Source organism: Cnephaeus nilssonii, assembly GCF_951640355.1.
Source record: "Cnephaeus nilssonii genome assembly, chromosome: 18".
Classification (NCBI taxonomy): Eukaryota; Metazoa; Chordata; class Mammalia; order Chiroptera; family Vespertilionidae; genus Cnephaeus; species Cnephaeus nilssonii.
The window spans coordinates 52,914,069-52,941,514 of NC_137089.1; the positions used below are offsets into that span (position 1 = coordinate 52,914,069).

The 27,446-nt window shown below is 52.0% G+C and overlaps 2 protein-coding genes across 15 annotated transcripts in view; one reads left to right on the plus strand and one right to left on the minus strand.

Annotated features, from left to right (window-relative positions):
- Nucleotides 1-24,371, plus strand: part of RMDN1 (regulator of microtubule dynamics 1) — a 39,073-nt gene extending 14,702 nt beyond the window's left edge. For 3 of the 7 annotated variants that reach the window (XM_079796162.1, XM_079796165.1, XM_079796166.1), the window contains 7 exons: nucleotides 3,682-3,778; nucleotides 8,673-8,832; nucleotides 12,254-12,343; nucleotides 13,735-13,790; nucleotides 14,380-14,467; nucleotides 18,711-18,741; nucleotides 21,261-24,371. In XM_079796162.1, coding sequence (XP_079652288.1) covers nucleotides 3,682-3,778; nucleotides 8,673-8,832; nucleotides 12,254-12,343; nucleotides 13,735-13,790; nucleotides 14,380-14,467; nucleotides 18,711-18,741; nucleotides 21,261-21,487 — 749 coding nt within the window. In that variant the 3' untranslated portion in view covers nucleotides 21,488-24,371. The other 4 variants (XM_079796163.1, XR_013814933.1, XM_079796167.1 and 1 more) reach the window with 4 other exon arrangements.
- A 134-nt stretch (nucleotides 24,372-24,505) lies between these two features.
- WWP1 (WW domain containing E3 ubiquitin protein ligase 1) overlaps nucleotides 24,506-27,446 on the minus strand; it is an 89,323-nt gene continuing 86,382 nt past the window's right edge. For all 8 annotated transcript variants that reach the window (XM_079796157.1, XM_079796159.1, XM_079796154.1 and 5 more), the window contains 3 exons: nucleotides 26,724-26,820; nucleotides 26,424-26,496; nucleotides 24,506-25,883 (listed from right to left, as the gene is read on the minus strand). In XM_079796157.1, coding sequence (XP_079652283.1) covers nucleotides 25,784-25,883; nucleotides 26,424-26,496; nucleotides 26,724-26,820 — 270 coding nt within the window. In that variant the 3' untranslated portion in view covers nucleotides 24,506-25,783. The remainder of the gene's footprint in view (nucleotides 25,884-26,423; nucleotides 26,497-26,723; nucleotides 26,821-27,446) is intronic.

The window sequence follows — 27,446 nt, forward strand, 5'->3', positions numbered from 1 at the left end:
TGAGACGAGGATGTGGCCCCTGAGAAGACATCGTTGTTGATAAAGTAAGCCATGTTTTTATAACTTGGAAAACCACCATGTCCGTGTGAAAACGCGGCTCCGTTGGTCCTCACAGGCTTTCCTTGGTCCTCTCCTTGCACTTTGCTGTGGTTCTGATTTTTCATATTTTTAAAATTGGTCTTCAAATAATTCCACTCGTGAGAGCTTTTGTTTAATTCTCTTTAGATGTGCTTCGTGTTCATTGAAACCAGTTAAACTTTTCTCCATTTACTGGAATTGAATTGCATTCTGCAGGGAGACTTTTTCTTGCAGTGCGACATTTTTGGAAGTTAATCCAAGGGTGTGTGTGCTTCTGGCAGTCCAGAGGAGAGGGTTGTGGCCAGCAGTAATCGAAGCGTTCCAGGAGAACGTTTTTTATGGCCGCCAAGTGGACAACTCGAAGGCCCCTCCCGGTGTGTAGCACATGCGCAGCGCTCCTGTGTGTGCTGGCCACGTGGGCGTGCTTGAGTGGCCTGCTGAGCACGTCCAGCCTCTCTTCACTTATCTTGCTTCTCTACCGATGACCCTTCAGAGCTTCCTAGGCTCTCTGCGGAGAAACTTCAGAAATAGAGCTGTTCCCAGCTTAGAGGGGGCTCCATCCCTGTCCAGGGACCTCTGACACAGTCCAGGGTGCACTCGGCGAGAGAACCAGAAAACCAGAGCTGACCACCACACACATGCAGCCACATAAAGAAGTTCAAATATTCAAGAATTCTGACCCTGCGCATATTCACATTCAGGACACACTTACTCCCGGTGGATGCCCATGCGCTCTCCTACAATTCTTCACGTGCCAGCTGAATGTAAAATTTCACTGTACAGTTGTAGGTAAATGAATGCCCCAGTTCATCTTGGAATATGTATTGATCACTGAAGTTGAAAAGTAACTTACTTTAAAAGTTGAGTCCCTTTTATAGAGGGTGGTCTCTTTATGTCAGTAACATAGTGTAGCTTATTTTTTAACTGTTTTCGGGGGGAGTGCAGAGCACGAAACGAGTAACTCAGCCGATTTGCAGGGTGTGCGTGATGCACGCCCCACCCAGTGCCGGGGTGTGCAGGGTCAGGAAGTGACTCTTCCCTGGCGCCTTCAGAGCCATCGGTTAGAGTCCGGGAAAGCATATTTAAGCCGGGACATGCCGCGCATGTGCCGTAGAGTAAAGGAACAGGAGGTGAGTGACTTAAGAAGTTATAGAAGAAGAATAAATACAAAAAAGCTAAATATTTTACATTATTCACTAGATTTCTACATGTTTCTGCTAATCGCCTGGGTGGTGACCGTGCAGTCTGGGTCGGGTTAGGGGCAGTGGTCTCTGCCAGGGTCCTCGGGGCGCGGGAGGGCATCCCGGAGTGTGAGTAGGATTGAGTGTAACTGCTGCTCACACATGCCATGTGCACACTCAGACCGGCCAGACCAGTATGCTTGATGTTGTGTAGTTTCTGTCACCACTGCATCACGTTTCCACACACTCAGTGACTCCAAACAACCCAGATGTACTGCCTTCCAGTTGATAGGTCAAAAGTCCGAAGTGGGCCCCGCTGGGCTCAGGAGGGATGGGCAGGGCCGGTTCTCTGGAGGCTCGAGGGAGGGTGTTCCTGGCTCCTCCGCTCTCCTGTCTGAGAGCCGTCCTGGCTCCAGCCCCGCCCTGTCCCAGGCCCGTCTCCATGGTCAGACCTCCCGACTCTTCTGCCTCCCTCGCTGGCGCCTCATGACCTGTGAGGATCTTGGGCCCACCCAGAAGTTAGCTGAGGAGCAGCCTTAATCCATCTGTCAACTTAACTCCCCTTTACCTGTGAGCTCCGCCCTTTCACAGGTTCCAGGGATCCGGATGTGGACCCGATGGGGGCCTGCTCTGCCACCAGTACCGACGAAGGGTGCCGAGACTGCCGCGTACTCCTTTTTAAAGAATTTCGGGTTGTTCGAACCCAAATTGGAAGAATCAGCCTTTGATAAAAATATAGAATCCAACAGAAGCAAACTTAAGAAAATTAACCAGCTGTTAAAATTAACCAGCTGAATATTATTAAACTCTAGCATAGATTTAAGGATTAAAGAAGAAATAAAAAAAAAACACAACACTATTGCCCTAACCCAGTGGTCGGCAAACTGTGGCTCGCGAGTCACATGCGGCTCTTTGGCCCCTTGAGTGTGGTTTTTCCACAAAATACCACAGCCTGGGCGAGTATTTTGACGAAGTGGCGTTAAAAGAAGTTTGTTTAAAAAATTTGGCTCTCAAAAGAAATTTCAATCGTTGTACTGTTGATATTTGGCTCTGTTGACTAATGAGTTTGCCGACCACTGCCCTAACCCAGTGGTCGGCAAACCGCGGCTCGCGAGCCACATGTGGCTCTTTGGCCCTTTGAGTGTGGCTCTTCCACAAAATACCACATGCGGGCGCGCACGTACAGTGCGATTGAAACTTCGTGGCCCATGCGCAGAAGTCAGTTTTCGGCCTGGGCGAGTCTATTTTGAAGAAGTGGCGTTAGAACACTCAAAGGGGCCAAAGAGCCGCATGTGGCTCGCGAGCCACGGTTTGCCGACCACTGCCCTAACCGGTTTGGCTCAGTGGATAGAGTGTTGGCCTGTGGACTTAAGGGTCCCGGGTTCGATTCCAGTCAAGGGCATTTACCTTGGTTGCAGGCACATTCCCAGTAGGGGTGTGCAGGAGGCAGCTGATTGATGTTTCTCTCTCATCAGTGTTTCTACCTCTCTATTCCTATCCCTTCCTCTCTGTAAAAAAATCAACAAAATATATATTTTTAAAAAACACTATAATTTTAGGGTTTTTTTTGCTGTTATTTTTCTTACAGTAGTATGATTACATCATGATGTTAACTTAAAAAATACTTCACGGTTGTGTCATAAATTCATGAGTTTTTCTCGTTTTTTGATGATCTAGGTTTTAGTATTTCAAAAACTCTAACCTGCGATGCACTGTGATTAATCAAAGCATTCCAAAATGAATAATAAAGTGAACTGGACACATTGGAATGTGGGGTTATTCATAGGACTGAGTAGTAAGCACCCTGACAGAAGACAAGATTCGGGGTCTGTTCCTAGTAACATTGGGGGATCCTGAGTTCAGCCACTAGTCACGTTCAGAGCGTTGCACTGTGGGTAAGGGTTAGGTGTTGGCGGGGGTGTCTAGACCAGTCGATGAGTTGGTTGGAGCACTGTATCAGTGAAGTGTGTTTCAGGTTCGTGTGTTGATAATTTCATCTAAGTTTTTGTTGACGGTACATTTGCCTCTTCTTTCCCTGTGACATGTCTGTATGAGCCAGGTGGTAAGAGAACTGAGCAGAACAGTGTGGGTCGTCCCGCAGGTGGTTAATGGAACTGGGTGTTCTGTCATGGTCCACAGTGGTGGTACTGAGCAGCAGAATAGTGAAGCCTGGATGGTGAGGAGGCACCTTAACTTCTCACAGGAGGTTCCTTTCTCCTTTTTAAAAATGCATCATATTTAGGAGCAGAATAAGTGTTCTAATATTTTTTCCATGAGTTGAGTAAGTTACTACAATAGCTTCATGCTTATACATTTAGATACATCAGAGTCTTTCTAATTTTCTGTGCTCGTATATGAAAGTGCTGCTTAGCATTGTTGCCATCTGGCTTGGGAAGACCTGCTCACTGTGTGTTTTTTCTAGGCTTCCGAGTTGAAGAAATCCTCCAGCAAGCAGACTACCTCTATGAGAGCGGAGAAACGGAGAAGCTCTATCAGTTGCTGACCAAGTACAAGGAGAGGTGAGCAGTGCCGTGGGCCTGGGGTGGCGGCTGCCTCAACATTCTCGTGTTAAACTCAGCACTCAACGGGAGTCTTGGTGCCAGAAGTTTTCATAGTTCTTTAAAGCTTTTTACTCAGAATAACATTTCTTAGAGTTTCATTTATAGCTATTTCTTACATTAAATGATTCCAGAATTCTCCATTTTGATTTAGAAAAGGTTCTTCAACTTATTCTAGTACAAATTTGAAATACTTTGTCCATTTTATGATTTTGTTTTGTATCATAAAGGTAAGTTGCTAAATATGTGTTTGTCATCTCTATTGTGTATTTATCATTTCTTTAAATTAGTATCTGATTGGTATAAGATTGAAGTGAATTGGGATAGTTGCATGCCTCCACTGGATGGTATCTGTGTCATTTTGGAAGTACGGTTTTTTAGAGAAACTAAAAATACCTCCTTTTTTAAAAATAGCGTGCTTGTCCTGGCCAGTGTGGCTCAGTTGGTTGTCCCAGTCACCAAAAGGTCGCCTGTTGGATTCCTGGTCAGGGCACATACCAGATTGCTGGTTCAATTCCTGGTTGAGGAATGTACAGAGGCAACTGATAGATGTTTCTCTCTCACATCAATGTTTCTCTCTCAAATCAACTTTTAAAAATATAAAATAAAAAGTAGAGTACATGTTTAGTCCAGAGTATCAGTGTATACTTTTTGGGGGGCAGATAGAGGTGGAGTAGATTCAGACCATAAAGTAAGTCAAGGTATTTCTAGGTCATTGATCAACCTCATATCCTTAACTAAAGATATAGCGTCATTTCTACTGCCTTTCTGGGATTCCCAAGACCGATCACTTTACTTCCTGAGTATCTACAGGACCCGTCTCCTTCCACTGTCCCCTCAGTAACTTAGGTGGCTGGTTTGGCATTGCACAATCACTTCACTAATTACTGGAAAAGTGAGCGGTTAGGTGTTACTTCATAGCCATCCTACCTAATAAAAGGGAAGTATGCAAATAACCATCACTCCGCTACGCCCACGATTGGGCCGGCGGAAGGCTGGGGGTGGGACTTGGGGTGGCTAATTGGGCTGACAGGATGAGCGGGGGGCGGGGACTCACGGCGGAAGGCGCCGGTGGTGGAACTCGGGGTGGCCGATTGCGTGGCTGCCAGCACCAGTTTTCCGCCAGCAGCAGTTTTCCTCTGGCCACCCGCCCATCTGAGCGCCTCCCGATCAGAGTTCCTCTCGGAGTGGCCGATCGCACTGGCGGGAGGCGCTCCGATCGGCGGGTGGCCAGAGGAAAACTGCTGCTGGCGGAAAACTGGTGCCGGCAGCCAGGTGAAGGAAGGTCTATTGCACGAAACTTCGTGCAACGGGCTTCTAGTTGAATTATAAATATGCTATTGCTTCCTGCAGTTTAAAATTTTATTAGTACCGTTTTTGTTAACGAATACAGGGAGGGCCCTGGCCGGTGTGGCTCAGTTGGTTGGCCGTCGTCCTTTGCACCAAAAAGTTGTGGGTTTGATTCCCAGTCAGGGCACATGCCTGGGTTTGGGCTGGGTCCCTGGTAGGAGGCAGCTGCTCTATGTTCTGCTCTCACATCAGTGTTTCTCTCTCTATAAATAAATAAATAAATAAATAAATAAATAAATAAATAAATAAATTTAAAAAGAAGAAATAACGCTAGCCGGTTTGGCTCAGTGTTAAGAGGGTTGGCTCGCATACTGAAGGGTCATAGGTTCGATTCTCCTCAACGGCATGTACCTCGGTTGTAGGCTCAATCCTCGGCCCTGGCTGGGGCATGTGTGGGAGGCAGCCAGTCGATGTGTCTCTCTCACAGTGATGTTTTCTCTCTCTGTCTGTCTGTCTCCCTCCCTTCTACTCTGTCTAAATCATAGAAAAAATATCACTGCGCGAGGATTAACCAAAAAAACAAAAAGCATAGGTGGGGCAAAAGTAGGTTTAGAGTTGTTCCTACAGGTACACAGTTTATTCTTGTATTATAATTATTACTAGAGGCCCGGTGCACGAAATTTGTGCACGGAGAGGGGTTGTCCCTCAGCCCAGCCTGTACCCTCTCCAATATGGGACCCCTCAAGGGATGTCCGACTGCCCGTTTAGGCCCTATGGGATCGGGCCTAAACGGGCAGTCGAACATCCCTCTCACAATCCAGGACTGCTGGCTCCCAACTGCTTGCCTGTCTGCCTTCCTGATTGCCCCTAACCACTCTGCTGCCAGCCTGTTTGCCCCCAACTTCCCTCCTCTGCCGGCCTGGTCACCCCTAACTGCCCTCTCCTGCAGGGTTGATCACCTCCAACTGCCCTCCCTTGCAGGCCTAGTCCTTCTCAACTGCCCTCCCTTGCAGGCTGGGTGCCTCCCAACTGCCCTCTCCTGCTGGCCATCTTGTGGTGGCCATCTTGTGTCCACATGGGGGCAGGATCTTTGACCACATGGGGGCAGCTATATTGTGTGTTGCAGTGATGATCAATCTGTATATTACTCTTTTATTAGATAGGATACCTCCAAAGCACAATGAGTAAGAATCTGAAGGTTTATGTGGCTTCTATTTGGTTTCTAGGACAAAGTTCTTTCCTTTACCCACCACTCACTTCTCTCCTTTTACTCTTGAATGTTAATTTCAACATAATTTTTGTAACACCTCTTGAAAAGGATCCCACCAAGTTTTTGATAGTCCACATGATAAAACTTACAGAATAATACAGCATGAGACTTTCATTCTCTCACTAAGTTCTTCATATAACTGTAATTCCTCAGCCTCTAAAGAATGAAAAAGGAAAATAAAAGTGCCTTCTCTCATTCCAAGGCCTTTCTCAGTCAGGCAACCACAAAAAGAAAGAATGAGCCTACAATTCATGTCATGTAATCTCTATCAGGCATAATTCAAATCAAATCCCATCATGCAAAGTCTGGGATAATTAAAATGTATAAGAGAACAGTGGTGACCTGGGGGAGAACTTATGAAACCTTGTCTCCTGCTTTTGCTGACTATTCTTTTCGTTATGCTAGACTCCAAGTCCCTATCGGGGACTTGGTCAGGCGGCTGTGGGTGCTAACACACGCCACCTGGATCCGTGATCCGGGACCTGGGCAGGCGTCTGCGGGTGCTAACCCATGCCGCCTGCCATGGTCCCTGATCCCTGATCGTGGACCTGGGCAGCCTGCTGCAGGCATTAACCCACGCCGCCTGCCCTGCTCTGAGATCGGTGATCACGGACCTGGGCAGCCGGGTGTGGGCTTTAACCCACGCTGCCTGACCTGGTCCATGATCCCTGATAGGGGCTTTGAGTCAGCTGCCACTGGCGATGGCTGACTCGAAGCCCTTATCCAGGACCTGGAGGCGGCTGTGGGCGCTAACCCACGCCGCCTGCCCTCGTCCGAGATCGGTGATGGCGGACCTGGGCAGGCAGCTACGGGCGTTAACCCACGCCGCCTGCCCTGCTCCGCGATCGGTGATGGCGGACCTGGGCAGCCGGCTGCTGGCGTTAACCCACGCCGCCTGCCCTGCTCCGCGATCGGTGATGGCGGACCTGGGCAGCCGGCTGCGGGCGATAACCCACGCCGCCTGCCCAGCTCTGAGATCAGTGATGGACCTGGGCAGGCAGCATCCTGGTCCGTGATCTGTGATCGTGGACCTGGGCAGCCGGCTGCGGGCGTTAACCCACGCCGCCTGCCCTGCTCCGAGATCGCTGATGGCGGACCTGGGCAGCCGGCTGCGGGCGTTAACCCATGCTGCCTGCCCTGCTCCGTGATCGGTGATGGCGGACCTGGTCAGCCGGCTGCCGGCGTTAACCGCCTGCCCCAGTTAATCATTTCTTAATTTACATCATTCTATTTAAGTGGCTATTCTTCAAGGAGTTTGAGTGCCCTGACTTGAGAAATGCCATCATGGCTTGGATCTCATAGGCATGGGTGCTGCCCTTTCCCCCGCCATCTTTGCTGGTTTAACGTGTATATTTGCTCCTGGTTGGCTGGTGGGCGTGGCTGGTGGGCGTGGCTTATGGGTGTAGCGAAGGTGCGGTCAATTTGCATATTACTGTTTTATTAGATAGGATATTATCTACCACATAAGCAACTGTAAGGTAGACTTAAAGGTAGACATTTAATAAAAAAGAATTTAAGGTTTTAAAACTTTTTCAGCCTCTTAATTGCGGATATTTTGTTTAGTAGCCATTTCTTAATTTACATCATTCTATTTAAGTGGCTATTCTTCAAGGAGTTTGAGTGCCCTGACTTGAGAAATGCCACGCCTCGTGGCGTGGACGGCTCGTTCAGACACGGTTCATTTGGAGGCTCCGTTGTCCTCAGTCATTCATTGACAGGCACGTTCCGGTGCCTGTTGTATGAGGGACGGTGGGGCGGGCTCAGCAGGTGGTGCAGTAACCAGACGCGGTGTGTCAGGCCGCGTGCCTGTGCCGTGTGAGCGCCGGCTCGCAGTCCAGCCCCCGTTACAGGCTGCGTTTCGTGGCAGGTTCAGAGGAAGGTGTGTGGTTAGATATGACAGGTAAGTAAATATCTATGTGTGATACTGGGTATTTTGTAGGAAATTGTAGCAAATAAAGTCGTGTGAGAGAATAACAAATGGAATGTTATGAATAATGGCATTTGATACTGTGCTGCTGGCTGTACCCTCACTGAACTGAAAGGCCAGTGTATTCCTTAGTGATGTGACCTTTGACCGTTTTCAAAATGCGAGCTGAAATGGTGGTTTTATCCAGGCCGGGTGGCGCGGTTTGTTGGAGCATCGTCCCAAACTCCAAAAGGTCACGGGTTCTATTCTTAAGTCAAGACACATGCCTAGGTTGTGGGTTCGGTCCCCAATTGGGGTGCATAGAGGAGGTAATGGATGTTTCTCTCTGAAATCAATAAAAGGGTGGTTTTATATTTACTTCAAATTAGTGAAGATGCAGAGTTGCTGTGGCGTCTGGCGCGGGCATCCCGGGACCTCGCTCAGCTTAGCGGAACCGCAGCGGAGGAGAAGAAGGCCCTGGTGTACGAGGCGCTGGAGTACGCGAAGCGGGCGCTGGAGAAGAACGGAGCGAGCTTTGCGGCTCACAAGGTGAGGCGCCTGAGGTCACAGCGGCTGCCTCGTCCTGAGGCCCGCTGTCTGCTCACCCTGTCCCTGATTTACACAGGAAGGAGCCGTCTCCACTGTACAGTAGGAGAGGGACTAGCGAGCTTTTTCTTCCATTTGAGCACCTCCTCCGCCAGAGTGCGTGGGGCGGCGCTCCGGGGTGTGCACTGTGGGCTCCGTGGGAGCAGTTCCATGGGTTCCCTGGATCTCAGCTCCCAGGTGCAAGCACCTGACACGTTTTCTCATTTCCTCACGCTCCGTTTCTGTCTGGGCCGCGTTCACACGGGACCCCCCCGCTCTGGATCTCCTGCCTGGCCCAGCAGAGGCTCCAGTGACGCTGGGCACACGGGGCGTTGGGGCGTTTGGATGAGGAGTCACTTGATCACATCGAGCTGTCCCAGTGGAGCCGCAGGCCACTGTGACCCAGTTCCCAGGGCCTCCTTTTGGGGCTGGCCCCTCCTGTCTCCCCATCCCCGCCCCAGCACACACACTCACACACACACACACACACACTCACACACACACACACACACACTCACACACTCACACACACACACACTCACACACACACACTCACACACACACTCACACACACACACACTCACACACACACACACACTCACACACACACACACACACTCACACACACACACACACTCACACACACACTCACACTCACACACACACTCACACACACACACACACTCACACACACACTCACACACACACACACTCACACTCACACACACACACTCACACACACACACTCACACACACTCACACACACACACTCACACACTCACACACACACTCACACACACACACACACACACACTCACACACTCACACACACTCACACACACTCTCACACACACACACACTCACACACACACACACACTCATACACACACACACTCACTCACACACTCACACACACACTCACACACACACACACTCACACACTCACACACACACTCACACACACACACACACACACTCACACACTCACACACACTCACACACACTCACACACACACACACACACTCACACACACACTCACTCACACACACACACTCACACACACACACACACACACTCACTGGTTTATATTCAGGGCAAAACAGATATAAATACTTCAAATTTGTCGAGACTTCTTTTGTGGCCCAGAACCAGTCCATCCATGTTACAAATAAGATTTCATTCTTTTTATGGCTGAGTCATACTCCATACAACCTCTTCTTTATCTATTTGTCTATTGTTGGACACTTAGGTTGCTTTCATATCTCTTTTTTTTAATATACAGGTTTTTTTATTGATTTCCTAGAGAGGAAGGGAGAGGGAGAGATAGAAACATCAATGAGGAGAGAGAATCATTGATTGACCATCTCCTGCATACTCCCCACTGGGGACTGAGCCCACAACCTGGGCATGTGCCCTGACCAGGAATGGAACCGTGACCTCCTGGTTCATAGGTCAACACTCAACCATGGAGCCACACTGGTCGGGCTTCCATATCTTTTTGATGCTACTGTAATTGGAACTCTTTTCTGAATTTCACTTTCATATTGTTCCTTGCTAGTGTATAGGAATGCAGTTGGTGTTTGCATATTGATTTTATATCCTGTAGCTTTGCTAATCTTATTTATTGGAGATTCTTTAGGGTTTTTGTATAGGATCCTGTCATCTATAGAGAGAGAGGTGTGCCCTTTCTTTCGTTTTTCTGTCTTGCCTGGTTTCCCTGGCCAGAGCTCCCGGCACAGTGTGCAGGGGCAGTTCTTGCCTTGTTCCTGACTGTGGGAAGCCAGGAGGCTCACCTTGTCTCTCAGGTGTCTCTGTTGCCTACTGTGTGGTATCTTGAGAGTCATTATTTCTTATATTTTGTCTGTTTTTGTTCTTTTACTGTTTCAGGCAAGAAGGTAAGTATTACTCCTTCTTGGCTAGAATATCCATTTAAAAGGTGTTTTTTTTTTAAATAATGTAAACTCAATATAGACAATAGACATTTTGGAAATTTAAAAAAGAATACAGCCCGGCTGGTGTAGCTCAGTGGTTAAGCATCGACCTATGAACCAGGAGGCCATGGTTCGATTCCCAGTCAGGGCACATGCCCAGGTTGCGGGCTCGATCCCCAGTAGGGGTGCACAGGGGCAGCCGATCAATGACTCTCTCCTCATCATTGATGTTTCTATCTCTCTCTCCCTTCCTTTCTGAAACCAATAAAAAAATTTTAAGAAAAAGGAGTACAAATATAGAAATAAAATCGCCAAGATCATACCTCCTGCCATCAGCTCTTGCTAATTGATAATTCACTGTGAGTCACAAGACACAGCCTCACCGGGGAGGAGGTTTGCTGTGCGTGTAGGTGACAGTGGGTGCCTGAGAGAAGGGGGTTGTATTCTGAGCCCTGACACCTGGGAGCAAGTCAGAGCAGCAGGTGAGATCCCGCGTGATCCTCAGTCACCTGGAGATTCGGGTCTGTCTAGTGTGTGTGTGTGTGTGTTTTAAACAATACTTTTTTATTCTTAATAAGCATTGAAAGGTACAAAATATTTTGGTGGAGAATAATTCTAAACAGAAGTTTGAGCATTAAAATCATTCCAGTTAAAATTATTAAAATCCCACAGAAATAAGCTCAAACAGGAACGGGGTGTTTAGTATAGGAACGTTGAGGCTGCAGGAAGCGCGGGCTCGATGGCTCCGAGGCTGCCAGCCCTCGACTTGGTTCACTGCGGGTCGAGTCCGTGACCCCGCGGCACTGGGTGTGCGGAGACCCCGCGGCACTGGGAGTGGAGTGTGGGCGTCGTGGATTTCTCTCCCGGGGAGATGCTCCGGTTGTTGCGTCTGGTTCTGTTGTCCAAGCCTGACGTGGGGACGCATGGTTGGCAGGAGCGCTGTTACCACAGGGACCGTGCAATGTGGGAGGAGGCAGCGCCCAGAACAAAGGACCAGGAAGTAAGATGATGGTTGATCTCGGATTTTTCGAATTTCGTAACTCAGACCATCGCCGAGAGTCACTACCGTGTTGTGGTGTCGACCACCCGGAGGTTCGCTGCTCTCCGCCCTGTGCCTTCGTCCAGGACACACAGGGCAGTTAGTTTCTCCTTGAGCCCCCGAGGCCGTCCAGTCTCTGTCTGTTCCAGTGTACCTCTGTCTGTCCCAGCGTACCTCTGTCTGTCCCAGCGTACCTCTGTCTGTCCCAGCGTACCTCTGTCTGTCCCAGCGTACCTCTGTCTGTTCCAGTGTACCTCTGTCTGTTCCAGTGTACCTCTGTCTGTTCCAGTACCTCGTACGTACGGTGTTGATGCGCAGTAACTTTTGTTGAATGAGGAACGAATACTCCGTTTTACTCTGTTGCATGGACCAGCATTAAGCGTTGTTACCCTTACACCTGTTTTCTGTTTCTAGTGGTGTGCCATCTGCATTAGTGACGTCGGAGATTACGAAGGCATCAAGGCTAAAATCGCCAACGCCTACGTTATCAAGGAGCATTTTGAGGTACAGTGGACTGGGCAGGCTGGGCTTTCTGGGTGGTGGGTTCACTGTCCTGGCCGCTGCTGAGACTGGCGGTGGCCTCAGGCCTGGGGGCAGCACCGTGCTCTGGGCTGGGCTGCAGCGGAGCTCCCGCGGGCTGTGCTCACCGGCCCGTGCAGGGACGGGTGCGCAGGCGGCCTCTGTCTCCATTGGTTTTTGTTACTTGACTGCATGACTGCTGGCTTCCAAGAGTGGGCGGCCCAGGGAGAAAGTCCGTGTGCAAACCTGCCTCACACTGGTAATACCCCGTCGAACACACAAGTCATGTGGCCAAGGCCGGAGTCTGTGGGAGGTGTGGTCTCTCCAACAGTCCGTCCAGCATCGCAGCCCCTGCATAGGGACAGCACCGTGTACGCTGTGACCTCTGGGTGTGCTCACATCTCCCTGAAGTTAGTGCACGCATCACTGTAAGTGCTTTCTTGGCTGCCACGGGCTCTCCACGCATCTGTTCCACGGTTCACGTGCCCGACCCCGCGGCCCTCCCCCGATACGGGCCCTGTTGCCAGCATGTTCATCTCTCTTGCGTGGTATTCTAGACCATCTCAGAGATACAGAGGAGGCACGGGCGGGGAAAACACGTGCAGGGATAATGTCGTTTTCTAGTGGGACTCGGACAGGGAAAGAGCTTGGGGTAGAAGTTGTATGTGCTTCCAGTTGTGTTTCGCTGTAACGTGCCACTATATTTATGGGAAAGCAAATTTTCAATCAGCGCTGCGCTTACCCATATCGGTGAGCCAGCGTCCTGCCCGCTCACACCGCCAGCCTCGCTCTGGGACCCCTGCTGCCGCCATGACCGCGCTGTGAGGAACGATGCCTGGACCTGAGAAAAGGGAACAGTGGCTGCTCATGGCATCGTCCCCACAGCCCCATTGGGAGGTGTGTTACTGTCTCAGTTCCTGAAAGAGCAAACCCAGGCGAAATGTAGAAATATCCCAGGCCAAGCGGTCAGGAGGCATGAGCTGTGGTTGGCACCCGGCAGTCTGCTTCAGAGCCCACACCGGCACAGAGCAGAGAGGTGAAGGTGTGTGTCTCGCACACTCCTGACTGAAAGCGCAGGGTGGGTGTGCAGAGGAGCGTACGCTAGGGAGTCCCCCTTTTAAAAAGGGTCTTTTATTTTTAATGGTACTGCGTCACCTCTGAACTTTCCTTAGCAGTTTCCAACAAAACAATGTATAAAAGGAGTAATTTCTTAGTCATTGTCATTTATACTTTACATTAATTCACACAGGGCTGTCACGTGTAAATAGACACGAGGGACACTTTCCTGACATATTTACCTGTGCTTCCTCAGTAAACAAGTAAAATTCTTATTGCTGTTTAGAAAACAAGTGATTGATTTTCTCTTTTCTTGTTAGAAAGCAATTGAGTTGAACCCTAAAGATGCTACCTCGATTCACCTAATGGGTATTTGGTAAGAAAATTTCTTTGAATAAATATTTCAGTGGTACGTAGTATGATCTTATTTTGTAGTGTATAAAAAATCAAGATGTAAGCTATTTTAAAATGCTACTTGGCCATCAGGAGTGCTTAATCCATTAAATCAACCAGCAGCTGTGCATGTAGTTAGACAATATAAATTTGACTGTGATCTCGTTGGGTGTTGTTATTCAGATCACTTAGCAACAGGTGCAGTGGTCCCGTCTCACCCACGGGCGCACGTCCAGGGCCCAGCGGCTGCCTGATGCCGCAGGCGGTGCCCAGCCCTGAGTGTGTGCCCTTCTTTCCTGCACACGCTCTCCCACCCGAGGCGGCTCCACGGCTTCCCGGCGCTGTTACCAGTAGGCGCCACTGTTTACATGTGATCACAAGTCCACCCCAGTCGATGGAGCAGTGTCAGTCAGTCCCTGCATAATCGGTGTGGGTGTGAGCCTCTAAGGTTGTGTCCAGTACACGCTGCTTACACAGACAGCACGGGAGTCCTTGTGTGTCTGTTAAGACGCTTGATTGTTTTGAAGAGAAAATAAGTGCAGTTCGATGTGTGAACGTTTCTACCGCCCCAGGTGCTACACGTTTGCTGAAATGCCCTGGTATCAGAGAAGAATTGCCAACATGCTGTTTGCAGCCCCTCCCAGCTCCACCTACGAGGAGGTGAGTGCTGACCTCCGGGGGGACTGGGGGGGCGGGGGTACTCGCAGGGCTCCCTCGGGACTCGTCGGGGTGGCCACACGGCCTTCGCTGTGTCCTTCACTGTGTCCGTGACTCCGGGTCGATTTCTCTAGTGGAGGCTCGTGATGCCCGTGGCAAACAGCTGCCCCGTTTTCTGTTTGAAACTTGTGCTGCGTGAATCCCAAACAGGGCAGGAAGCACACGCCTGCTCCTCAGCAAGCTGTGGGGACGTAGTCTCCGTGCGTCCTTTCCCTGCCGGGCCGAAGAAAGCGCACTTGGCATCGCTAACTTTTTAAAAACACGTATTTCTTAGTGGTTTCAGAGAGGAAGGAAAGGGAGAGAGAGAGAGAAACTTCAGTGATGAGAGAGCATCATTGATCGGCTGCCTCCTGCCTGCCCCCAACTGGGGATCGAGCCCACAGCCCGGGCCTGTGCCCTGACTGGGAACCAAACCGTGATCTCCTGGCTCATAGGTCGATGCTTAACCCACTGAGCCACACTACCTGGGCTCCATAACTTTTTTTTTAAGTGCTGTTGAAAGAATGTTGAGGGGGATTTCTGGGCAAACTTTTTTTTTTTTAATATATTTTATTGATTTTTTACAGAGAGGAAGGGAGAGGGGTAGAGAGCCAGAAACATTGATGAGAGAGAAACATCAATCAGATGCCTCCTGCACACCCCCCACCGGGGATGTGCCCGAAACCAAGGTACATGCCCTTGACCAGAATCGAACCTGGGACCTTTCAGCCCGCAGACCGATGCTCTATCCACTGAGCCACACCGGTTTGGGCACTTTTTTTTTTTTTAAGGGTTAATAGCATAACATTCTCAGGTTTATGTTTTGTTTATTTTTGTGTTTTTTTAAAATACATTTTATTGATTTTTTACAGAGAGGAAGGGAGAGGGTGAGGGATAGAGAGTTAGAAACATTGATGAGAGAGAAATATCAATCAGCTGCCTCCTGCACGCCCCCTACTGGGGATGTGCCTGTAACCAAGGTACATGCCCTTGACTGGAATCAAACCTGGGACCCTTTAGTCCACAGACTGATGCTCTATCCACTGAGCCACACTGGTCAGGCCTGGGCAAATGTTTTGGGTTTGTGTGTCAAAAAATGTTGAGAGTGAGGAAACAGGCCAGGAAATGGCTTTCTGAACCCTAGTCCTAGCGAGGGCCTGCTGCTTTCTGGACAGCTGTGGTGAGTTCCGATGTAAGGTGCACAGAGGTGTGTGATTGCTCGCTGGGAAATGCCTGTTGTTATTGAAAACAGTGCATTCTGAGAGAAAAGATACTCTGCTCTAACAGACCAGTTGTTTTTAAGAAATCAATTGGCAGGAAGTATATTATAAAAACTGTGTGAGTCATAAAGAATTAGCCCTTTTAGACTCACAGTAGCATTTTATGTAGGAATATATATATATATATATAATAGAGAAATATGCAAATTAGCCCAGATGCCGTAACGCAACAACCGAACAGCAGGGACCTGAGCAGCCGCAGGCTCCCAGTGCTGCCAGCCCCTGTGCGCCAGCACACCCTCAGGCCTGGAATAATGACACATTCACAACGAGCCCAGTCACTGCACAGGGGGCTGCAGGTCAGGTGGGCTGCAGATTGGGGGGGCTGCAGATCAGGGAGGGCTATGGACCAGGGGGGCTGTGGACTAGGGGGGCTGCGGACTAGGGGGGCGGTGGTTGGGGGTGCTGCGGATCAGGGGGCTACAGATCAGGGGGCTGTGGCACTGGGGACCCCAGCTCTGAGCCCAGAGCCTGGCCTGTGTTGCCCAGCAGGGAGCCCCACAATCTGCCCGCACAGACTCAGGAGAGCCAATGGGTCCGTGGGGACGGCCAGGAAGAGGCCTCACGTGGCGCCCTTTACTCGGTGAGGAGGGCCCCGTGGATGGGAGTTGGGGGCCAAACCGTGACCAGTGATCAGTGTTTGAAGAGGGAGCCTTCAGCCCCGTGAACTTTCTCTCCCAACGAAGCTCTGGCTCCTCCCTGCACTCGGGCCCTGCCAGAGGGCCATGCCGGGCCCACGTGGCCGCTGCCCACACACACTGGTGTCTGCAGTCCCACGTGAGACCGTGAACTGTGTCTGAGCCACTCGCAGGCGGAGCCCATGTCACCTCTTTAAAGGTTTCACTTTTGCTGATCGGACCTTTGCCTTCTGAGGCGTAGAAGCCAGGACGGTGGGCGCAGTGGAGCCCGCAGACGGGCACCCAGGAGCTCCTCCACTCCGATGGCTTCGTTCAGAGAAGGCCCCCCCCCTGCCCCGCCGGGGCACCACTCACCTGGGCCTGCAGGGAGCAGCAGTCACCGTGACAGGCATGGCCCCAAAGCTGCTCCTGAACCTCTCTTCCTCCCTCGGCTCCCCAAGCCCAGCGCAGCCTGTGGGGCCCTCCCCAGGACCAGGCAGGACCAGGCAGCAAGGAGGTGAGGTTGGCCTCAGCAGATCCTGAGCAGCGAGAACTCACCCACAGGGATGTCTGTGCAGACATTTTACACAACTCCCACTTTAAACTGAATTGAAAAGCATAGGTTGTTGCTCTGGAGAGCAGTGCTCCGGCGGACCCCGAGCTCACCTTGGAGGCTCGAACCAAAAGCTACATGAGAGCAAGTGCTGGCGAGGCTGTGGACAAACCCGAGCCTCACACACTGCTGTCGGATGGAAATGGTGTGGCCGCTCCTCCAATGATTAATATCAGCCACATGGGACCCTGCAACCCGCCACTCGGAGGTACACACCCAAGTGAGGCAGCCGGTCACCAAACGCCCATTGTGTGTGGTCCCATTCCCATGAAATGTCTGAACAGCAGTGTGCAGATGGCGGGGGGCGGGGGGCGGGGCGGGGAGCAGGCAGCTAGATGGGGAGGGTGGCACAGGGTTTCTCCAAGAAGCAGTACAACGTTCTAGAAGTGACTGGTGGTGCCCTGGCTGGGTTGGCTCAGTGGATAGAGCGTCAGCCTGCAGACTGCAGGGTCCCGAGTTCAATTCTGGTCAAGGGCACATGCCCGCCCGGGTTGCGGGCTCAATCCCCAGTAGGGGGAGTGCAGGAGGCAGCTGATCCATGATTCTCTATCACTGATGTTTCTCCCCCTCTCCCTTCCTTTCTAAAATCAATCTATCTATCTATCTGTCTATCTATCTATCTATCCATCCATCCATCCATCCACACTAATAAAAGGGTAATATGCTAATTAGACCGGGAGAACTTAAGTACAAAGCCATGGTGGCAGGGCCAAGGCAGAGGCAGTTAGGGGCAATCAGGCCAGGAGGGGAGAGCAGTTGGGGGCGAGCAGGCCAGCAGTGGGGGCAGTTGGGGGCAAGCAGGCCGGCAGGGGGAGCAGTTGGGGGTGAGCAGGCCGGCAGGGGGAGCAGTTGGGGGCGTCAGGCCAGCAAGCGGGGGGCAGTTGGGGGCAAGCAGGCTGGCAGGCAGAGTGGTTATGGTTGATCAGGCAGGCAGGCAGGTGAGCGGTTAGGAGTCAGCAGTTCCGGGTTGCAAGAGGGATGTCTGATTTAGGCCCGATCCCTAAACTGGCAGTCGGACATCCCCCGAGAGGTCCCAGATTGGAGAGGGTACAGGTCGGGCTGAGGGACACCCCCTATCTGTGCACGAATTTCATGCACCCGGCCAATAATTTAGTACTTTAAAAACTCCCTGGTGCCGAAACCGGTTTGACTCAGTGGATAGAGCGTCGGCCTGCGGACTCAAGGGTCCCAGGTTCGATTCCGGTCAAGGGCATGTGCCTTGGTTGTGGGCACATCCCCAATGGGGGGTGTGCGGGGGGCAGCTGATCGATGTTTCTCTCTCATCGATGTTTCTAGCTCTCTATCCCTCTGTCTTCCTCTCTGTAGAAAATCAATAAAATATATTAAAAAAAACTCCCTGGTAGAACCAGTGTGTCACCAAGGAAATGCAGCTTTCGATTTTGTTTAGTTTCCAGGGTGGTCCCTGCTGGGACTGAAGAAGAGAGAGGAGAGCGAGCTGTCCGTGGCCTCCTTCCTCTGTGGCTGGCCGGGACCTTGGGGCTCGAGGGCCCATGTGCTCTGTGCTCAGGGCCTTGAGTGCTATGTTATGCTCACTGTTGATGAATGGGCCGTTATTTTAAGGGGTTTTCATTGACTTCCTTGCTTGTATGTAATATAGGAATAGAGTTTGAGAAAATTTTTAAATACTGAATCTATTTTAATCCTTTCATATGTTTGCATTCTTTGTGTTTTTACAGGCCTTAGGCTACTTTCAAAAGGCAGAGCAAGGTAAAATATTTTTTCTTTCAGATACTAATACAGTTAAAATTATGTGACTGCTTTATATATAACTAGAGGCCTGGTGCACGAAATTTGTGCCCGGGGGGGGGGGGGGTTGTCTCTCAGCCTGGCCTGCGTCCCCTTGCAGTCCGGGACCCCTCAGGAGATATCCGCGCTCTGCCTTAGGCCTGCTCCCCGCAGGGATTGGGCCTAAGCTGGCAGTCGGACATCTCTCTTGCAGTCTGGGGCCCCTCGCTCCTTACCGCCTGCCTGCTCGCTGCTCCTTAGCGCTGCCACAGAGGCAGGAGAGGCTCCTGCCACCACTGCTGCGCTCGCCAGCTGTGAGCCCGGCTTCCGTCTGAGCGGTGCTCTCCCTGTGGGAGCTCACTGACCACCAGGGGGCAGCTCCTGTGTTGAACGTCTGGCCCCTGGTGGTCAGTGCGCATCATAGCGACTGGTCGTTCTGGTTGTTCTGCTGTAACAGTCGCTTAGGCTTTTATTACATAGATAGGAATTTTAAAACAAAGATACTGTATCCTGACACACCTTTGTGCTAGGCATTATCAAACAGTCTTTAAAGGTTTTATTCACTTGAGTAAGGAGTAGGCCCCATGCCCTGGCCGTGTGCTCAGCTGGTTGGAACATGCTCCATGCACCAAAAGGTGGCAGCTTGGATTCCCGGTCAGGGCTCGTGCCCAGGTTGCCAGTTTAATTCCCTGGTCAGGGTGTGTAAGGGAGGTAACCGATCGATGTCTCTCTCCCTCTCCACCCCCCCCCCCCCCCCCCCCGTTCCTTTCTCTAAAGTCAGTAAGAAACAAATCCTCGAGTGAAGATTTAAAAATGAAATAAGGAGTGGGCTGCACCAGCGCTCTGGAGTGGCCCTGCTGCTGGTTCAGAGGCTCCGAGCCGCACGCCTGACTTGGCCACCTGGGTTAACCAGTTTCATCCTGGCCACCCCGGCGTTTCGTGCCTCTCTTGCTCTGAGGAAATGCAGCCTTCACACTCACACTGCCCTCCCGTCCTGTTTGTCCTTTTTTGTTAATGTATCTTTTTGTTGAAGGAATTACAGATGTCCCCTCTTTGTCCCCCATTGGCCCCCTCCCCCCACTCTCTTCCCCTCCCCCGGCCTTCTAAGTTTAAACCACAGAAGTCAGGGACATAAGCGTGTTACCAAATACACCCAGAAAATGCAAGTGTATCTCTACAAAACTTCATCAGAAAATGAAGTTTGAGAGCCTGCTCGGCAGGACTCGTCCAAAGGCTTTCATGACAGCAAAGCATTAGGAAGGCACCGTCTGAACAATGGTCTGATGTCTCCGTCTGTAACACAGCTGCTCTGGCTCCGTTACCGCCTTCTGTCAACCTCCTCATGGGCTCTTCCGGCTCTGAATGGGGGTTTAGGAGTGAAGTTTCCCGAAGGGCGTTAGAGGGGAGGTTGGCGGGGACAGGAAACCATGGGCCGGCTCTCCTGGAGCTAAAATAACTCCCGGGCGGGGCTGCCTCCGCGTTTTCCCGGAAGCCCGTGCAGGCGGCCTTTCCTCCCGGCCATGTCCAGGCTGGAGGTCCTTCTCTCTCGGTACTTGGACTTCCCCGCCAGGGCCCTGCCCCGCGGCAGGCGTGCTCCTCCTCGGGTCTGGGCTGCCTGCAGGGAAGCGGGGCTGGCTGGACTGCTCTGGGCCACCATGCTGAACGGGAGGAAGGAAGGAGTGCGGGTCACGGGAGGAAATGACAAAGCCGCCCGCAGATGCCCCTCGGTCTGCAGGACAGCGGGGTAAGGAGCAGCCCGAGGTCAGCCAGCAGGAAGGCGTGGGTGTGCGCATCCAGGGCCCAGCTGAGAGGGAACCTGTAGGGAAGGGGTCCCACCTTTCCTTGGCACGTGGTGCCGGGGTCCCCTCAGCAGGACGCCTCCTTTTCCCCGAGCGGGCCTGCTCGGCCGCAGCCTCCCGCTTCCCGCCTCCCGCCTCCGTGAGGGAGGGGCTCCTCCTGGGGTCTCCTCGCACCCTAAAACGCCCACCTGTTGGAGCCTTCTTCCCTGCTCACAGCACCTTCACCGTGCTCACGTTTCTCTGGCCTTTTCATTATAAATCCCCACAGAGCAGAGCTTCTGTTTGGTCTGTGCTTACGGGTAGCCCCTCCCAGCACAAGCTGGTCCGTGTGTGTGTGTGTGTGTGTGTGTGTGTGTGTGTGTGTGTGTGTGGCGTCATGACTTCACGCGTGCTGAGTGCATGTTAGGTTCTAGCCTGTAGGGTGAGCAGGGAGCAGGCGCTGGGGGAAGGCCCTGTGCTGGGAGCCTGGGCCAGCGCCTGCGCAGAAAAGGCTGCGAGGGAGCGTGCGCGGCGGCAGCCGCACCTGCAGGTGCTCCCAGTTAGCTGGGACGTGGTCTGGAGGTAGGAACAGGTGAACAAGAGGGTCCCAGTGGGATAGTCATTATTCACCAGACAGATGATTGGATTTCAGGCCCCAAAAGGAAGCCTTTAAAAATAGAGCAATACAATTTCACCTGATACATTTTTCTTTCTTATGAACAGTGGATCCAAACTTCTACAGCAAAAACTTGCTTCTCTTAGGAAAGACATACTTGAAGCTGCAGAACAAAAAGCTTGCCGCGTTCTGGCTGCTGAAGGCCAAGGACTACCCGGCCCGCACCGAGGAGGACAAGCAGGTACGCCCGCAGCGGCGGCGGCGGGAGGCCCAGCCTGCTGTCGGATGCAGCTTGTGGGACGCAGTAGTGCACGTTGCAAACATGAAGTACTGACATTGGTGCCAAGTTCTGCACAGCAAATGTTCCGTTACTACTGGCATGTTAGGAGTCCTTACTGCAGTACTGAGTTACCCAACGGGGGTGGGTGTTCTGTGCGGAAGTCTGAGCGCCTCCCCAGGCACTGCTGAGACTGTCGCGACAGCCTGCCGCCCTGGGTGTGGACACTTGGAAACCGCAGCCCGCGGGTGACTGCATTCCACAAGCTGAGCGCTGCTGTACCGCCTGTTTCCGTCGCAGATACAGGGAGAAGCCGCGCAGCTGCTCGCAGGGTTCAGTGACAAGAACTGAACGTTTCAGAGACGCAGCGCACGGAACCTAGGGAGCTGCCCTCCGACTGCAGTGTGTGGCCGTGACTGTTCTCGGCTCTCAGTGCCGATGATGTGACCATGTGACAACTTAAATACACGGAATTCCTCACAAGTAACAAGGCGGAAGCAGTGACTGCTGTGAGGTGGTGCGGTGTCCCCGTGCGGGCGGGCGGTTACTGCGTCTGGGTACCAGCCGTTGCAGGCGTGGCATTAGAGGTCCGATCAGTGGAATGGAGGGAGCAGGAAGCAAAGCCGTGAGGAGGGCATGTGGGGCACGTTTCCGGTTGGACGGCTCCAGCTGAGACCCTGCAGAGAAGGGGCAGTGGGGTGAGGAGGCTGGGAATTGGGGTGCTGGGCATCAGTGGTGTATCGGGAGGGAGCCAGGCTGCGGGGAGGGAGCCCAGGTCGGTCTCTGCATGGTGGGACTTCGTCTCACAAGGGGGTGGTCTGTGACAGGACAGAGCCCGAGTTCTGTTCCCTGATGGGGTGAAAAGAACACAGAACTCGAGGGAGGAATGGGACATGTTTTAAACAGAGGCGGACGATGCTGCGTCCTCGGGCTGGTGCCCCGGCACTGTCTGCTGTTTGTGAAAAGGAGCATCTTGAGTGGGTCCATGGGCGAGCGGACTCCCCAGAGGGTTAGGTGTGTCCCCGCGGCGGGCACGCGGTTTCTCATGTGCTGTCAAACATGAAGGGAAACAAAGTGGACGGCTTCTCTCCATGTGTGGTCACACGTAGATTCTGCCTCTGTGTGTGTGTGGTCATATATATTCCTGAGCCTTGAAGTAAGTGCAGACTATGTAGTTCATCCCAAATACTTCATCCTCTCAGAATACAGACCCCCTTCACAGTCCATTACCACAGCTAGAACCTTAACCCCATCCCCCTCATCATCTGATACCCAGCCCTTTAAGTTTCCTTAAATGTCACAATGTCTTACACTTTTAAAAACCAAAATGCAAATGTCACACCTTGCATTTGATTTCCTACCTTCATTTTGTGAAATCTGAAACACTCGCCATCTTTTCTTCTTAGCAGTCACTCTGTGAAGGGGCCAGGCCAGCAGCCTTAAATTGTCCCTCGTTCAGTGGGCCTTACGGAACCCACTTTGAGAACCAGTGGTCCCGTGCCCTTCACGGCCCGGTTGGTTATGTATGTTGGATCTTCCCTGCCCAACGTTACGTTTCCACTTGCATTGGAGTGGCTCTGAGGCTGCTTTCTGGAGATGAGCCCTTGTGTGGGATGAGCAGGTGAGCAGTGGGAGGGGGGGTGTGGGCAAACTGCCCTCTGCCGAGGGGTCTCTGGGAAGTGCGGGATGGCTCAGTAACAGCCTTTTGCTGCGGGGAAGTCTGCTGATACTCTGGAGAGCTTTCCACTAGTGCTTTCCTTTGTGCGTCTGCCTCGCGTGCCCGGTGGTGGCTGTAGCAGTGAGTCTGCCCGCCAGCGGGCACTGAGTGTGCATGAGGGGCGATCGTCTCCCAGGGAGACCGCCTGCCTGCGCTCACAGAGCTCCCTGCTCCCCGGTGCGGCCCGAGTCCCACCCACCCCGCCCCGCCCCGTGCTCTCGTTTTGTCATTTCAGGAGATTGGCTTTGTTCACAGTGTCTTTGAGATCCGTCTCCCTTACTGACTCTATCTCACTGTCTGGCTGTTCCCTGCATTTAACCTAATCCCGTGACGGCATCAGGCCACGGGGGCCTTTGTGCGGTGACCCTTAGGGACCCACGTGGCTCTGGGTAGAGCTCAGCGGTGCGGTTGCTGGGCCCTGCTTTGCTGAGCCCTGCGGAGCCTGAGCTGTCTCCTCCCCCGGGACTCAGGGGCTCCCTCCCCCAGGATGAGGCACTTTCCTGGGCTCCGTCTCTGCCTTTTGACTCTGAGGAGCCTGATGCCCACCCTTCCCTCAAGTCAGACCTCTACCTGCTCCCGGACCCAGATGTCCTCCCTGGCGGCCCTGCCTCGGGCTCCTTCCTCTGGTGCGTGCGCACAGGACAGTGTGTTCCGTCTGGGCGGTGGTTGGTGACCTCCCCGCAGACATGTTCCTTCTTTTGAGGCTGACAAGAAATCTGAACTTGCAAAGGGTCTGCTGTTCTGTGAGAACCTGAAAGTCTCAATTAACTTCTTGTTCGCAAGGTTTCCCTCCTGGTGATCGTAGACCGAATGCTGCAGGAATGTCTGACTCCCTCTCCTTCTCTAAAGCAAGTGCGTCATTACAGGAGCAAACAGGAAACAGGAAACCCCAGCTCGCGGAGCTGAGGAGGAAGGAGCTGGTCTCGGTGAGCACTTCAGTGCCCTTGTCGTCTGTCTGCGCTCCTGGGCTAGCGTGGGGCGAGGAGAGTTGCAATGGAGGAGACCCCGCGTTCGGACACGTTGTTTTGGTGGCAGTTTTGCGTTGGTGTGGTGCTCACGTTAGCCCCGTGTTGGCCGTGTGCCGGGGCGTCACTGGACTTGGGCGAGGGCCATGGGTTCACGGGACAAATGTCCTTCGCTCGGCGGGAGGGAGCTGTCTGTCGGAGAGGGCAGCTTGTCAGAGGGGCCTCGGGAGCGGTCTCTGCTGGGTCTGGACAGGCCACACCAGGGGCCTCGGGGTGGCTGTAAGTTGGGGGCGGTAAGAGCCGGGGGCACAGTGGGCGGCGTGGGGAGCAGCGCTCGGGTCGGCCCCGTCGCGCGCACTGTCACGTGAGGGCTGGGAAAGGAGTCCCTTCAGCCACGTGGATGACTGCCTTTATTGGTCTTTACTGTGAGTTTGAGGAAACGCAGAACAATCTCTAGTATACATAGAAAAATAAAACTTTGGCAAAACCAACTTTAGGGAAATTAAATCGTATACTGATATTTTTCATATGTACTCAGCAGTGAAATATATTAACATTCTAAGGTGTCACTTCTGTGGTTATAAAAAATTTTAAGTTAATTTACAGTGCATATTGAAATAATACAAATTTAAATTTTTGTATTAATAAGGAAGCCCCCGTTTGCTAAAGTAGCATTAATGTCATTCACATCAGATTTTAATTTGTTATACATATTTGTAGTTCAGCAAATGCCCTTGATAATGAAAAATAATTAAAAAGTATTTACTTAGGACAAAAATAATGATCTATATAGAAAGGGGGAAGGACAAAAGACTTTTTTTATATGCTTATTTAATTCAGATACATAGAATTTTTCATGAATTTTCAAGGAATGGAGATATTAAGACACTAATAGGAAATCATCAGACTCATGAGTCTGAAGTCAGATGCTCATGAACTCTTCCGTCCATCTGGTTTTAGGAACCAAAACTTGGAACACAAAAGTGGAAAAGTTCACATTACCTTTTATATGTCCCTCAGTATCAAACTGCATCAATTTATTATGAATTAAGTTTAAAGACTATCGCATTTTTAAAAATAGTGCAGGCGTCCTGCTTCTTCAGTCCCCCAGATGCTAGCACCCTAGTCCCATAGATGCTAGCGCCCACACACCTCCAGGCCCAGGCACTGGTCAGGGGACTCCGTCCGAGCCTGCTGTCACTCACTCCCTGCGCCGCGGCGTGGGGAGCGCACTCAGCTCTCGCATTTAATTGGAACAGACTGAGCTGACGGGCTCCAGCGGCGCAGTTCACGTCCTCAGTCAGCTCTGGCCTTGGCCTCAGCACCTGCCTGAACCACACGCCCGTGTGGAGATGTCACGGGCGGGGAGGGGTGGGGGGGGGGAGGGGGGAGGGGTGGGGGGCAGAGCTGAGGAGGAGCATCCAGACATGGGCAGGAGCTGGCGTGTCGCCGAGCAGCTCTATAAAACTAGAGCCGCCGCGGCCCGCTGACGTAGCTACTCATTCTAATAAAGTCTCACTTCCAAATTTAAGGGAGATCGTTTTCCTGGTCGGTCAGTTCAAGGGAACAATAAATAAAGTAGAAAAGGAAGAGTTCTTTTGCATATTCTGTGAGAACGGAACCATTTATATTTGCGGAGGTGCGGACGCAGAGCTTCCGGCCACAGCTCCTCTATTCTTGTCCAAACCCCTCGGTCTCTTCTATGGCAAAAAGCAGCTTTTCCTTCAGTTGCTCGTAACTCTTATACGGTGGCAGGTCCAGGCGATTGAAACTGGACAGACAGAACCAGATTACCCGGTGAAGTGAGCTGAGGGTCTAGCACAGAACCCTCGGAGCGCATTTGAGAAAGGACGGGCCGAAGTGTACGGCACCGACCTTACGTGAACACAGACACCGTCTGACGGCGTCTGTTCCCTTCCAGACCTGCATTTCCGGCCCCCTCCGCCCCGCCCCCACGTCACCTCGGTTTGCAGCGGCTTACTTTAGGGGTTCGCAAACAGCCCTGTACCCAACATGTGCTTCCTGCGTCTCCACAGCCCACTGTCCATCAAACTGGCAAGGCCCTCCCGAGGGTCCTGCGGCCGCTGCCCCTGCCTCCCCAGCTCTGCCGGGCTGTGGGCTGTGCGCCTCTCCCAGGAGCGGGCGGCGGAGCACGGCCTGGACCAGCCAGGACCCGCGGTGGTGCTCGCTGCATCCCAGTCTGTTCTCCAGACTGACCTCTGCCTTCGCTAATGAATTTGCAATGATAACGGGTCTTACATTTAAAACAGCTCAACACTGGCTTCCACCTTCCATTTAGGTTTCAACTTACCATGTGTGGCTTCTTGGTAACCAGGTGTCTTTCCCAACTTTTTCAATGCAAAACTTTTGAGGCCCATTACTTCCTAAACCAGAAAAATAAGACAAAATTTACCTGGTCCTTCAAACCTTTTGGTGTTGACAACTAGTTACCTAAGAGAACATGTCACGTGGTCATGCGGGTGATGGAGCGAGTGCAGTGGGCACGGCAGCAAGCGTCGCAGCTGCACAAGACCAGGATCTAGAGGCCCTGCCTCCGCCACCCGGCGCACGCCCTGCCCTGTGACCACAGCGACCCCTGGGCGGCACTCACCCATGAGCTCGGCGAAGCCTCCCAGGGGCAGGCGGCAGGTCCCCGTGACAAACTGCAGCAGACGCATCCTCACCTCATTGTCTGTCTCCTTCACAAACTGTAACAGGTCAAAGTTAATGTAAATTCCAGATTATCTTAAGTAATGAAAATAGTAGATACTTAAAGTTATTCCTGAATTGCTTCCAGAAAATTAAGAATGAACTTCCAGCCCAGCCAGTCACTCAGTGGTTGAGTGTGGACCTATGAACTAGGAGGTCAGGGTTCGGTTCCTGGTCAGGACGCATCCTTGGTTGCACGCTCCATCCCCAGTGTGGGGTGTGCAGGAGGCAGCCAATCAGTGATTCTCTCTCATGGGTGTTTCTATCTCCCTCTCCAAATCAATAAAAATATATTTCAAAGTATTTTTTAAAAATGAACTCCCAAGAGTAAGAAAATTTAACTCAAGTTGGTTCAGAAGGTAAGTGATAAAAGCGGCTGCAGCATTTACGGCTTATTAGGGCTGGGCTGTGCCTGGGACACTAGAGAGAGGCGTGGAAGCTTAGAATCATCCTCACTGGACCCAGGCTTCCCACTGAAGGAACAGGACGCTCACAGCTGTGCCCTCCGGAGGGGGTCCTGCCGCACAGCGCCATGTGCTGCTGGGGAGTGAGCCCGCAATCCCGGGAGGCGGTCCTTCCCTTAGCCTCCCCACCGCACTTGCCTGGAGACAAGGCCCAGAGGTAA